The 12,102-nt window shown below is 35.4% G+C and overlaps 1 protein-coding gene across 6 annotated transcripts in view; it reads left to right on the forward strand.

Moving 5' to 3' along the window:
- The window catches only part of LOC143236929 (aryl hydrocarbon receptor nuclear translocator homolog), a 145,614-nt gene that overhangs the window by 32,159 nt on the left and 101,353 nt on the right, over positions 1-12,102 (forward strand). Inside the window, exon 1 of one of the 6 annotated variants that reach the window (XM_076475617.1) lies at positions 9,339-9,916. The exons of 4 other annotated variants lie outside the window; for them this stretch is intronic. In XM_076475617.1, the coding sequence (XP_076331732.1) occupies positions 9,756-9,916 (161 nt within the window). In that variant the 5' untranslated portion in view covers positions 9,339-9,755. Of the gene's footprint in view, positions 1-9,338; positions 9,917-12,102 lie in introns of those variants that run through there. One more of the 6 variants, XM_076475621.1, reaches the window with a different exon arrangement.

Here is a 12,102-nt window from a genome sequence, read left to right on the forward strand (position 1 = left end):
TTGTTATTAACTAACCTGTATTATTTGATATAGTACCTAACTTAGTGCATATTAATGTTTGATCTGTATTTGTAAAATGTCATATGCAGTCACACAGACACTGTATGTTTTGTGGTTCGGTATGATCTATCGTGTATATGTGAGAATAACGAAACAAATATAGGTTAAAGACTCTTAGGTTTCCATTATAGTATGTATGTATTCATCATGCTGTATTTTTATTACTGTTATAACATGCCTTACTATTTTTACATTTTCACCTTTCGACATTTAAATTCATCCGCAGGATTAGAGGTGTAGCAGTTAGCACATTTAAAGTAATTGCGTTTAGAACTTAACAGTTGTTACTGAGTCAAAAGCATCAGTGCAAGAGCTGTATGTTGTTGACACGTAATGGTATTCAATAGCACGTCTTCAAAGATTGTTTTGAAAGTTAAGTGACTAATCGCTCCCTCTACACGAAGATTTAAACAGTATTCCACATCTTGAACAATTGATAAATGGAAACAAGATCAAATTAAATAACTGCGTTTTTTCTGAGCTGCTTAAGAAAACGTTGGGAAGTTAAAAAAAATTATAAGACTCCTGAGGCAGATAAAGATAATATTCCCCCAAGGGTTTTGAAGGAAGTTAAAGATTGGATATGTGAGCCACTAACTACTATTTTTTCAGTTTTTGAATTATGGGCAGGTACTATAGGATTGGAAGCTAGCGAATGTAACTCCTCTTTTCAAACGAAATAACAATTATTTAATAATTATAGACTCCTTAATCTTGCATCAGTTGTGAGAAAAGTTTTGGAAAGAGTTATAAGATGCTTTGCAACGTTATTTAATCGTTTATCTAAGTTTATAATTTTATTGGATAATTTATATGGTTTCACTGAGGGTTGCCATCAGTGGAGTTCAATTAGACTGGATTAATGTTACAAATGAGGTACCTCATGGTTCAGTCTTACTCTTAGGACCATTGTTTTTTTATTATATACATCAATGATATAATGAAGGAATAGGCAATAAATTACTTAAACTTTCAGGTAATATTAAGGTCGTGGGTGTTGCTAGCTGTATAGATGATGCTACTGATTTACAAAACGATTTTGATCACTTAGTGAGTTGGGAAAATAAATTGCATGTGGGTAATCATAATTTGAATTAGAAGTACAACTTGAGTGGGAATAACCTTAACAGTCCGTGATGACGAGAAAACCCACTTGTAGAGAAACATATACATGTAAAAACGGCTGGTATGGGGTAGAAAAAGCACTATATAGAGGAGCGAACAACGTTTCGACCTTCTTCAGTCATCGTCAGATTCACAAAGAAACAAAGATGGAACTGACCGATAGCTGACCACATGTTTGAAGGCGGTTGTGTAATTGCGTGTAGGAATTTAGAGGGCGTGTTTAGATGTTTGATTATATTTATTAACATGTGTGCAGAGATGTTCCTTTGTATTGGTTTATTTTGGGTCTGAGTTGTTGTATAAGTAAGGCTTCTTTAATTTTGCGTTTGTTTATGTTTGTGTCTATTTAGTATTTGGGTGTTTTCTATGGTTATGTTGTGTTTATTTGATTTATAGTGTTCGAAAACGTGTGAAGATGACTTTTTGTGTTCTTTGAATCTAGTTTCCATTTTACTTTACCAGCCGTGTTTACATATATAACCTCAACAGTGTCATGAAAGAAAGGATTATTGGTGTTAATAGTTGATCAAACTCTGAAACCATCCAATCAGTGTTTTAGTAGGGCAAATAGTAATTCATATTTTATCTACATAAATAGTGAATATAAGTCTAAAGTTGTAATTTCATTGTACAGGTTACTGGTTAGACTACATTTGGAATATCGTTTTCAGTCTTGGGCTTCTTATCTTAGGAAAAACATTGAATTGTTGGAAAAGATTACTTGAATGGTGTCTTGGATGGAGGGGTTTTCATAGGAGAAGAGGATGAAATCTTTCAAATTGTTTTCTCTTGATAAAGGAAGATTTAGGGTGGGTTCTGACTGAGGGAAGTGACAGTGTTGATGTATCATCTTTTTCCATATTCATATGTAACACAAATACACAAATACAAATTTTGGCAGGGTAGGAGTTGTCTTTAGCTAAAATAGTTTCATTTATCTAAGAGGGTAGTTAGCTTTTTGACAGTGTTGATGTATCATCTTTTTCCATATTCATATGTAACACAAATACACAAATACAAATTTTGGCAGGGTAGGAGTTGTCTTTAGCTAAAATAGTTTCATTTATCTAAGAGGGTGGTTAGCTTTTGGAATTGGTTGCATTCAGACATGTAGAGGTAATACATTCAAGTGAATTTAAGGAAAAAACTTGACAAGTATACGAATTATAAGGGCTGCCTTTCAAACTTTTTATATTTTAATTATTTTAACTAAATTTATTGGGATGGACCAGCAGGTCCCCTGTTGTCCCAGAACGTTATGATATAAAAATAAAATCCATGTATCGGTCGGTCACAGTTGATTTTTCCGAATGAACACTTAATAGTACACATCGTTTTGGTAAATACACTACGTTCTGTTTGCTTCTTAGTTTTTCACTAGTAAGTCATTTTGAAAAGTTTTTTTTAGACTTATGAACTGTTACGATTCGAAAGCAAAAATAGCATAGTAGGTGGATGACACAACACTTTGATAAGCTTCTGACAAAACTTACAGGCAGTATTTCCGTAAATGTGCATAAAAAAGGTTTTGAAACGGTATATGACAAGTAATACATATAAACATAGGATATGGTACACTTTTTCATTGGTTTTCAGCGAATCATTTAGTTGTGAAAGTTCGTTGTACAGGACGCCCGGCATGGCCAGGTGGTTAAGGCACTGGACTCGTAATCCGAGAGTCGCGGATTCGAATCCCCGTCACATTAACCATGCTCGCCCTTTCAACCGTGGAGGTGTTATAAATGTGACGGTCAATCCCACTATTTGTTGGTAAAAGAGTAGCCCAAGAGTTGGCGGTGGGTGGTGATGACTAGTTGCCTTCTTACACTGCAAAATTAGGAACGGCTAGCGAAGATAGCACTCGTGTTTCTCTGCGCGAAATTCAAAACAAACCAAAAACTCTATTTTACCTTTAAGAACTTCTTCCATTCATCATTGGTTATGTTTAATCGTAATGCACTGACTTGCCATCTTTGTAAGAGTTCGTGAGATTAAGTACATGGAGGTCTGGCGAGGTTTGGTGGTTAGGGCGCTTGACTCGCAATCCACGTCACCGAACGTGCTCGCACTTTCAGCCATGGGTGCGTTATAATCTATGGTCTGTCCAACTATTCGTTGGTAAAATAGTAGCCCAAGTGTTTAAGTTGGGTGGTGATGACTAGTTGCCATTCCTCTAGTCTTTCACTGCACAATTATGGACAGCTAGCACAGATATAGTCCTCGTGTAGTTTTGCGTGAAATTCAAAACAAACTAAACTGAGTGCATAGAATCTACTACTGCTACAAGGAGCGTATGCAGGTAAAACGTCTATCAATACCATGCGTTAATTTGAAACGTACAAATTTCAATCATTGTATGCTTGACATTTTTAAATGTATTGTTACTTTGTTTTGAATTTTGCACAAAGCTACTAGAGGGCTATCTGTGCCAGCCGTCCCTAATTTAGCATTGTAAGACTAGAGGGAAGTCAGCTAGTCATCACCACCCACCGCCAACTCTTGGGCTACTCTTTTACCAACGAATAGTGGGATTGAACGTCACATTATAACGAACCCGCGACCATCGGATTACGAGTCGAACGCCTTAACACACTTGGCCATAACGAGCCATTTACAAAATGTAAGTGTTGTACTTTATCACAAGCATTTATAAACCATTATTCTATTAGTGTGATACACCGTAAATGTTTCATGTTATGACTATATAAGTATTTTATCAATTACCGATTTAAAACTACTTTGGTGCTAAGATAATGATCTTGTCTGTAACTAGTAACCCAGACAACGTTCTCAATTATAATGGTTTTAGTGATTATTTTTTCTTACTGTTTTTTTTTTTTTAATTAATAAACTTCTAACATCTTAATTTTATATTTTAAGCCTGTAATTCACATAATGTTGTTAGCATATTTTTAAATTCGAGTGCATGCCTATGCATCCGACAGACAGCTCAGTTCCATCATATCATATAAGGTCTTATGACCAAAAAAAAGGAATTTGATCCCTAAACTTATCAGGTCTCTTAATTATAAATAACTATACGTACTTGTGTAGGGTCCTGTTTCAGAATAAATAAATATATGAAGTTCATATACCTACGGTGTGCATAATTCTTCTCGTGATTCATGGCATGCGCACGTTTTACTGACGTCACGACAATATAAATTGTATTGTTGAACGTCCCTTATGTAATGCCATTTTAATAGGAGTGACCGACAGACAACACATTACTCTGTGTTGTGATCTGAGTGATTAAAACAAGTTACCCTCTCCAAACGACCTTCGTCCCCCTTTTGGGGAAATTATTTGACAAGCACGATCAACGATGTCCTGTGGTGACATCTGAGTTGGTAATTAATTATATCATAGATTATGCTTCTTGAAATGTCTGATTTTGAGTATAAGGCTTAATGAAGCGTGTTTTGGTAATAACAGCATACAAAACTTGGATAACACTACCACCTTAAGTATGCTAGCTGAATCCTAGGCCCTCTCCCTTCATCACGGAATAAAATACAACTATTCAATGTGTTTTATATTTGGTTTTACACATACACATATACGTTTTTATGGCTTTGAAATTCAGATTGAAAAATAAAAAAGTTTATTTCACCTTGCACATTTTGTGCCAATTGAATGAACATTGCCTATTATAGCTAATAAAAAATTTATTTACTTCAAAAATTGTAAGCCTATAAATAAATGTGAAATACATGCGATAGAGAAGCACGATGAAATGGACAGAAAATACAGTTGTGCTTCTTTCAGAGCAAGTTTGACCGTTTGTCATATTTGTAGTTTAGTCATGATTACACTGTTCATGATGGCAAATTACTAACCTGTCAAAAACATGAGTGGACAACGTAAAAATCTCTCAAACTGTGCAACAGCCATGGTGCTCGCTTCCCATTCTTTGGATCGAATCCCATCGTCCGAGTAGTTCAGCCGTGGGGGTGCATTATAGTGTGGCGGTCAGTCCCATAATTCTTTCTTGAAAGTTTTGTCGAATATTTGGCCGTGGGTGGTGTTTTCCTCCAGTCTACATTTTCAAAATTATGGATGTCCAGTGCAAGTAGCCCCAAGATAGCTTTATGTTGAAACCCGTTATCAAACACAACTTATTGTATGTTATTAATGAAATATAATTATTGAAGTGCACGAAATTATGATGAGTATGTTTCACGTGCGTGTTCGCATGAATGAAACTTTGAACTTTAGAAGTTACAGTATTAGTTTCTGCTCATTGTGCTGTCGTGAAAGCTTGACCAAAAATATTTATTATGAAGTTCACAGCAAAACATTTCTTATGTAAAATTGGCATGTTGTCCAGAAATATTGAAACACTAAAACAGAGTTGGATCAAATGTAGAATTATGATGCGACGGTTAACTTTTGGTAACAATATTTTGGAATTGTTTCAATCCTGCATAATAATAGTATCCGTATAATACAGTTATTTTTTAAATGTGTCTATTCTTGATTGTTATATAAGGTTATTTACTTTTGACTAATATTAATTAAAATACGAAATATAAAGAAAATAATAAACTCCACCCCTTTCCCGTAGCCAGTTGGTAAGTCTGAGGACTTGCATCGCTAAAAGTCGGGTTTGGATATCCAGTTGGCACAACACAGACCGTTGTGTAGCTTTGTGTGTAACAACAAACCCCACCATATACAATATTTGTGTAATTATTTTTTTTTCAAATAATCTTCGGAAGATTAAAGTTTTATATCCAGTCCAAATTTTACCGCATTTGTAACATGAGATTTTCATATTTTACCTGGTCATTATGAATACAAGGGTCCCTGGTTCATATTTTTTTGTTGCGAAATTACGCTTTACACTTTAAAGCCTTTCCTGGGCTTTAATAGTGGTGGTAAAATCCACTATTCCGTCGGACAAGGGTTGGCTGCGGATGTTGTTTATCAGCCGAGTTTACTCTGCCCGTTATAAATGGTTTACGGATAGGGTAAATAAATAACCGTCGGCCCCCCGCTAGTACAGCGGTATGTCTCCGGATTTACAACGCTAAAATCAGGGGTTCGATTCCCCTCGGTGGGCTGAGCAGATAGCCTTTGTGGCTTTGCTAAAAGAAAACACACACACGAATAACCGTTGAGGTAACTTCTCAAATGTCCGTAACAAATAAACATGCTTTAGCTTTTGTTATTCGCTCTTTTTGTTCATGTCCGCCGCTGGGACAACAACAAGTGTGAGGATTTGCAACGTTAATATCAAAGGTTCAATTCCCATAAGCGGATACAGCAGATAGCCCGAAGTGGCTTTGATATAAGAAAACACGCACCTTTTGTTCATATGCTACATTTTTTATACGGAGTTAGCAACTGAAGCTTTAAGTTGAAATTCTCAAAATTTAAAAGTGGTTTTATATTTGATTTGGAAATTGATTTCTAATACCACCACACTATATCTGTGTAATTGTTCTCGAAATGCCATATTTACGCATATCGCATATTCTGATAGTCGAGTTTTAATTAATACGGCCATTTATACTGGGTAATATGACTTGTACGATAAATACGTTGCGAAATATTCAGAAGCACTGCTGTCACGAATCATTAACAGTTAAAAATCGGTTTAATTATTTTAAAACCAAATAAATGATGTCTTCTCACTTGTAAATTACAGTTCGAGGGAAAAAACACGCTTATCTTGGTGTATTAAAGATAAAGCATTTTAAAATATAAGTTAATGAAAATCTGTATATTAATTCTCACTGTATATGCACTGAAAAAGTAATTTCATAAGATATTTACTGTCACGACGTCCAAGTTATCTTTCTCTTTCTCATGTTGACCGATCTGAAACAAACCGGGTGTTGTCTTATGTCGTGGTCGGGGTGTAATATGACGTGATCAACATTCCCCGACCCACTAGGTCCGGGCCAGGCGGACTTAATCGTGAGTGCCAGCGGGTATTGCACGGCGGCCATGCTGCCCCTATTTGCCCCTGCGTGTCTGTCGTTGATAACAGTGGAGATAGAAGTTCAACAACACTTACGTGGAGAGGCCGTTTACTGTTCATTGTTCTGGTTGGTTTTGAACTCGTCTTTCCTCTGGTGGGAAGTGTACAGTGAATATAAACTGAGGGAAGAATCTGACCATTCAAAGTGTTTAAATGTGTGTGGATAGCTTTCATATATGTGCATAATTTAAGGTACAGGTGTTTGTGTACATAAGAATTGATATTGAGAATATAAAATGTAACTTTTTTTTTTTACTATTCACACACACACACGTTTTTCCACATAGGAGCTATAAAATATTAAGACAGAAATAATAATAAAAGAATGCATCTATAGCAAACCGTGAAACACATAATAATGATCATCATCGTTTTAAAATCACACCCAGAAAATCGCTTGACCGACATGTCGGAACAAGCTGTTTTGATTTTAAAAATTGCACGATCACGTCAAAAGTTAAACATTAGCCCCTGTGACAACTTTATTATATACTCTGTCTGAAGGAAATAAACGGGAGATAAATTCGAAGATTGGGACCATTTCCACAAAATTGCTACTTCGAGATATACTTCTTAATATACTAACAAGTAAAGATGCGTATAGATGTTTCTTAGGTAGTTTACCTCGAACTGGCATTTCGCTACTAAATTGATTTAAAAAACACTTCATGTTTTATTTGAGCTAAGTGAGATTTTGAAGTATTTGTTCGGACAGAAAATCATGTTCACAACAAAGAGCTCCGGCAATGCCAGGTGGTTAAGGTACTTGACTCGTAATCTGAGGGTCGCGGGTTCGAATCCCCGTCACACTAAACATGCTCGCTCTATCAGCCGTGGGTGCGTAATAATGTGGTGGTCAATACCACTATTCGTTGGTAAAAGCGTAGCTTAAGAGTTAGCGATAGGAGGTAGTGAGTACCTTCCTTCCCACTGCTAAATTTCGGACGGCTAGCGCAGATAATTCTCGTGTAACTTTGTCAAACCAAATCACAACAAAGTACTATTAATTTTCCTATTTATATGAATATTATTAAGCTTAAACAGGTAAGCGCATATGCAGGGTGATGAAAAAGAAATCCCTTTTTTGAAATAATTAACTTATACTGAATTTACTAGTAATTCATTGAGAATCATAGGTTTCATTCCTGGAAAGTGTGTACTTGGTATAGGAGTGTTTCAGCAGCTTTAGTAGAAGGAGTTTAGTATGTTTTAGTCCCTCAATCGCATACGAACCTGTTTTTAACTGAGACTACTACAAACGACATTTCTCGTGGACATTGTCTACTGACACAAATGTTATTCCAGTCATTAGTATCGTATTACTGAAAGAGGGAGAAAGAATAGATATGAAAATTATTCTAGTGTAGGAAAAAGTAATTTAGGTAAAGTATGGCTGATACACCGTATGATATTCCGTCTATTCCAAGTAAAGCTAATATGTCTTTGGTGAATTATTTTCCACGTGTAGGATGAATGGTTTTTCGGGTATAATCATTTTAAATACAAGGCTATCTATGTGTAAACCTCGGATTACTTTCAACCCAGTACGAAGTTGTGTTCTTAAAACTGAGAATAAATATTCAACCGTTTGAATAATATCTAAATGTTTATTCTACATTTGAATGGATAACTCGCTCCGTGTTTTGAACACAAGTCATTCCACATCTTTGTGATGGACTTTTCCTTGGACAGTTGGGATCTGGTACGATATTTTTTAATTGTTTTTATAATTTGATGCATTATTAAAGAGGTTATAGTCAAGTGTTTTTCTTTTATGTGATTTAAGTGTTTCACGTGTGAGCACATGTGCTCAATAATAATCGATTAAGGAGACTTACCGAATAGTGAAAGTGAAGTCTCTTAGGCTTACAAATGTAGAAAGGATTTCGGAATATAATGCATGGTTAGTTTAAGTAAATCATTTGAACGTACTTGTTTTTTCTTGTGATATTTTGTGAGGTAAGCGGACTATATTTACAGTTGAGAGACATCATAAAGTTTTCAGCAGAGAATATGTTTTATAACCATTTTTTTCCGCTTAACTAATTTCATAATCCGATTGGATCACTTAGACGTATAGTAGGCGTGCTAAAGTTTTTCTTAACTCCACCCTGTTAACAAGGCATTGGTCACATGATTATACACTCATACTGAAGTGCACAGGGCTTCAGTTAGTGTAGTCAGAGTGACGCATGCAAGTTCCAAAGAACGCTTGCTTTCTCTCGTGCGAGAAGGGGATATGAGTACAGGCCTCGAGATTTTGGAAGGTAGAAGCGCAGTCACGCTAACTATATAGTGTGTCGGGCGTAGATCCCAGCTGTCGTTGTCTCGTGTTAGTGCGTGTGTTTACTGGGACGCAGCTGCTACTACGTAGAACATCAAGAAAAACTCCTAGATACAATGCATTAGATTTGTTAAAGACGTATCGTCTGTATTGCGCTTGTAACTCCAACTCTGAAAAGAATCCTCACTTAGGGTAATTTCTTTGTACCTTTTGTGTTATTTCGCAGACTTGTATAGTTTTGTACACATACATACGTATATTAGGAAAGACGATCTGTTGTTTGCCTTCTTTGGAACAATGTTTACGTACGCTGGTCCTCCTCACTACACTCCTCCTACGACCTATATTGCTCCTACTGTGGGAACTATGACTGGAATGAGTACAATGGGGCCACCACCTTCAGCTCCTCCACAGATGCCCACTCCAGTAAGTCCTGAAACCAAAAGACGACGATTTGTGTGAGTATATAAAACTTGATCTCCTTATGAAACTGTTATAGTAAACCGGATAAATCTTGACGTAAATTAGTTTGTAGATTAACCTGTTTTAAGTAAATGGTAGAAAAGAACAAGATACGATAATGAAGTCGCAATGAATATTTATTTTCCGCAGGGGACGGTAATTCGTTCTGTACGACGCGAAGACAGAATTTAACCCTACTATAATATCATATTGACATGTATTCCATTACCTGTAAAGCAAATTCGTAGAATAATTCTGTTATACTTGATATACACGAGTTTTACAGGCAACCTTGAGTTTGTTTTTCTGTCTAAAGTATGATAAGTAGTTTAGTACGTACGTAAATTACAATAAAATTAATTTGTATATGACGTTAAGAACTGAAATACGTCATATGAAAACTGTCTCTGACTGAGAAACTGCATTTTAAACGTTGCAAAAATAAGACGTGAATCATTAAAAGTAACAGGTTTAGATGGATGTGAAATATATGATTGGAAGAGGTAGATTATTAGTAAGAAAAAAACAATGGATAATTGAAAGAAAATTATCTTCAGTAATGTTGCAAATGTTCGTAAGTAATATAAGAAAGGTAAAAATAATATATCGTACAATATCGTGTGTGTGACCTAACAAAATAATGAATTCCTTACATATTAAAATAATTTTACTTTTCACTCATAACGTGAAGCTCAAAATATGTGAAATAGTCTTTGTAAAATATAAATTCAGCTCTCCTAAATGTATAGATTTTGTAGTTTTAATAGGAGAGTACCTCATGTAGAGTTCTGCAGTTCTTCTTTACGGTATGAATAATATAGTGAACATTTTAACGATAATGACATGAAACAAAAACACGAGTGTTCAGACAGACCTAAAATAATAGAATTTAAAAATTTCTAAAGCAAATTTAATAAGCCATCCACTTTAAGAAGCTTATGCCTGAAAAGTTGTATCCTCGTCAATTCATTTAAAGAACATCTGTAGAGCCGAGCGTGGACCTGCGTTGGCATGCCGAACTATGTATTTTCGGGTCCAATGCTCGATTCTAGTTATCAAAAAAACAAAATTTCGCTCCGCGCTTTGGACCGTGATGTGTTGCAAGAGTGACAGTCGAATCCCACTATTAAGAGAATCATTGGTTTCCCAAGAGTTGGCGGTGGGGACTGTTAATCAAGTGTTTTTTAATCTTTTTGTAGTCTTATCAAATCAAAATTAGAAACGGCTAGTACAGTAGCGTCGCACGAATATCCGCGCATTTGTTTATCTATTTATCTATATCTAAATGATAAAACATTGCAAATTGGTGTATGTTTTAAATAATACAATCCAAAAAGAGTGAACTAATTTTCGGTTAGTACATATCACTAACATATACTTAAAAGAGTTCCATACTCCAATATCTGAATCAGTGTAAAAACATTATATATAAAAAAAACAACAAAAAAACAGTATTCTAATATTTCAAGTGAAGCTGAGAGAATACCCATTTTTCCAGTCGATGTATCTAATAGAAGTTTGTTACACTTTAAAAGTTAACAGTCAGTAATTTTTATTGTTTATATTTAAAATTTGATGATGCCAACCTGATTAGGTATTTGTACAACATATTTATTTATCCCAGTAAAAAAAATACCATTTGTTAATAATAATAAGTGTGAATTCATGATGTCATAAAAACACGCATGTTCTAGAAGTCTCAATATAAAATAATAATGGGGGAGCATTATAACGTGACGAGCTATCCCATTATTCGTTGGTAAAAGAGTAGCCCATGAGTTGGCGGTGGGTGATGATGACTAGGTCTCTCCCCTCTAGTCTTTCACTGCTAAATTAGAGATGGATAGCGCAGACAGGCATCGCGTAGCTTTGCGCGAAATTCAAACCAAGCCAAACTAACCCGAGTGCTTTCTAAAGGTGGGCTTTTCTTCTACAGGGGTAAACTTTCGAAAGCGCTTGGTTATAAGGTTTTCCTTTTTTGATATTTGTGTGTTTGTGGTGTATTAAAAGTCTAGGTTGAAGGAATAAAGTAATGAAAGTGGTGTGTTATGGTATAGTGTTAAAGATCTCGAAAGCTCACACATACTGATGTGATATCAAAGCGTGAAGATGAAATCTAAATTCGTTTTGCGTACATACAATTAATAGCGTTGTATCCGAACTAATTCATTGTGGCTGTGTT

The sequence above is a fragment of the Tachypleus tridentatus genome, chromosome 13 (genome assembly GCF_004210375.1).
Source record: "Tachypleus tridentatus isolate NWPU-2018 chromosome 13, ASM421037v1, whole genome shotgun sequence".
In the NCBI taxonomy this organism is placed as follows: Eukaryota; Metazoa; Arthropoda; class Merostomata; order Xiphosura; family Limulidae; genus Tachypleus; species Tachypleus tridentatus.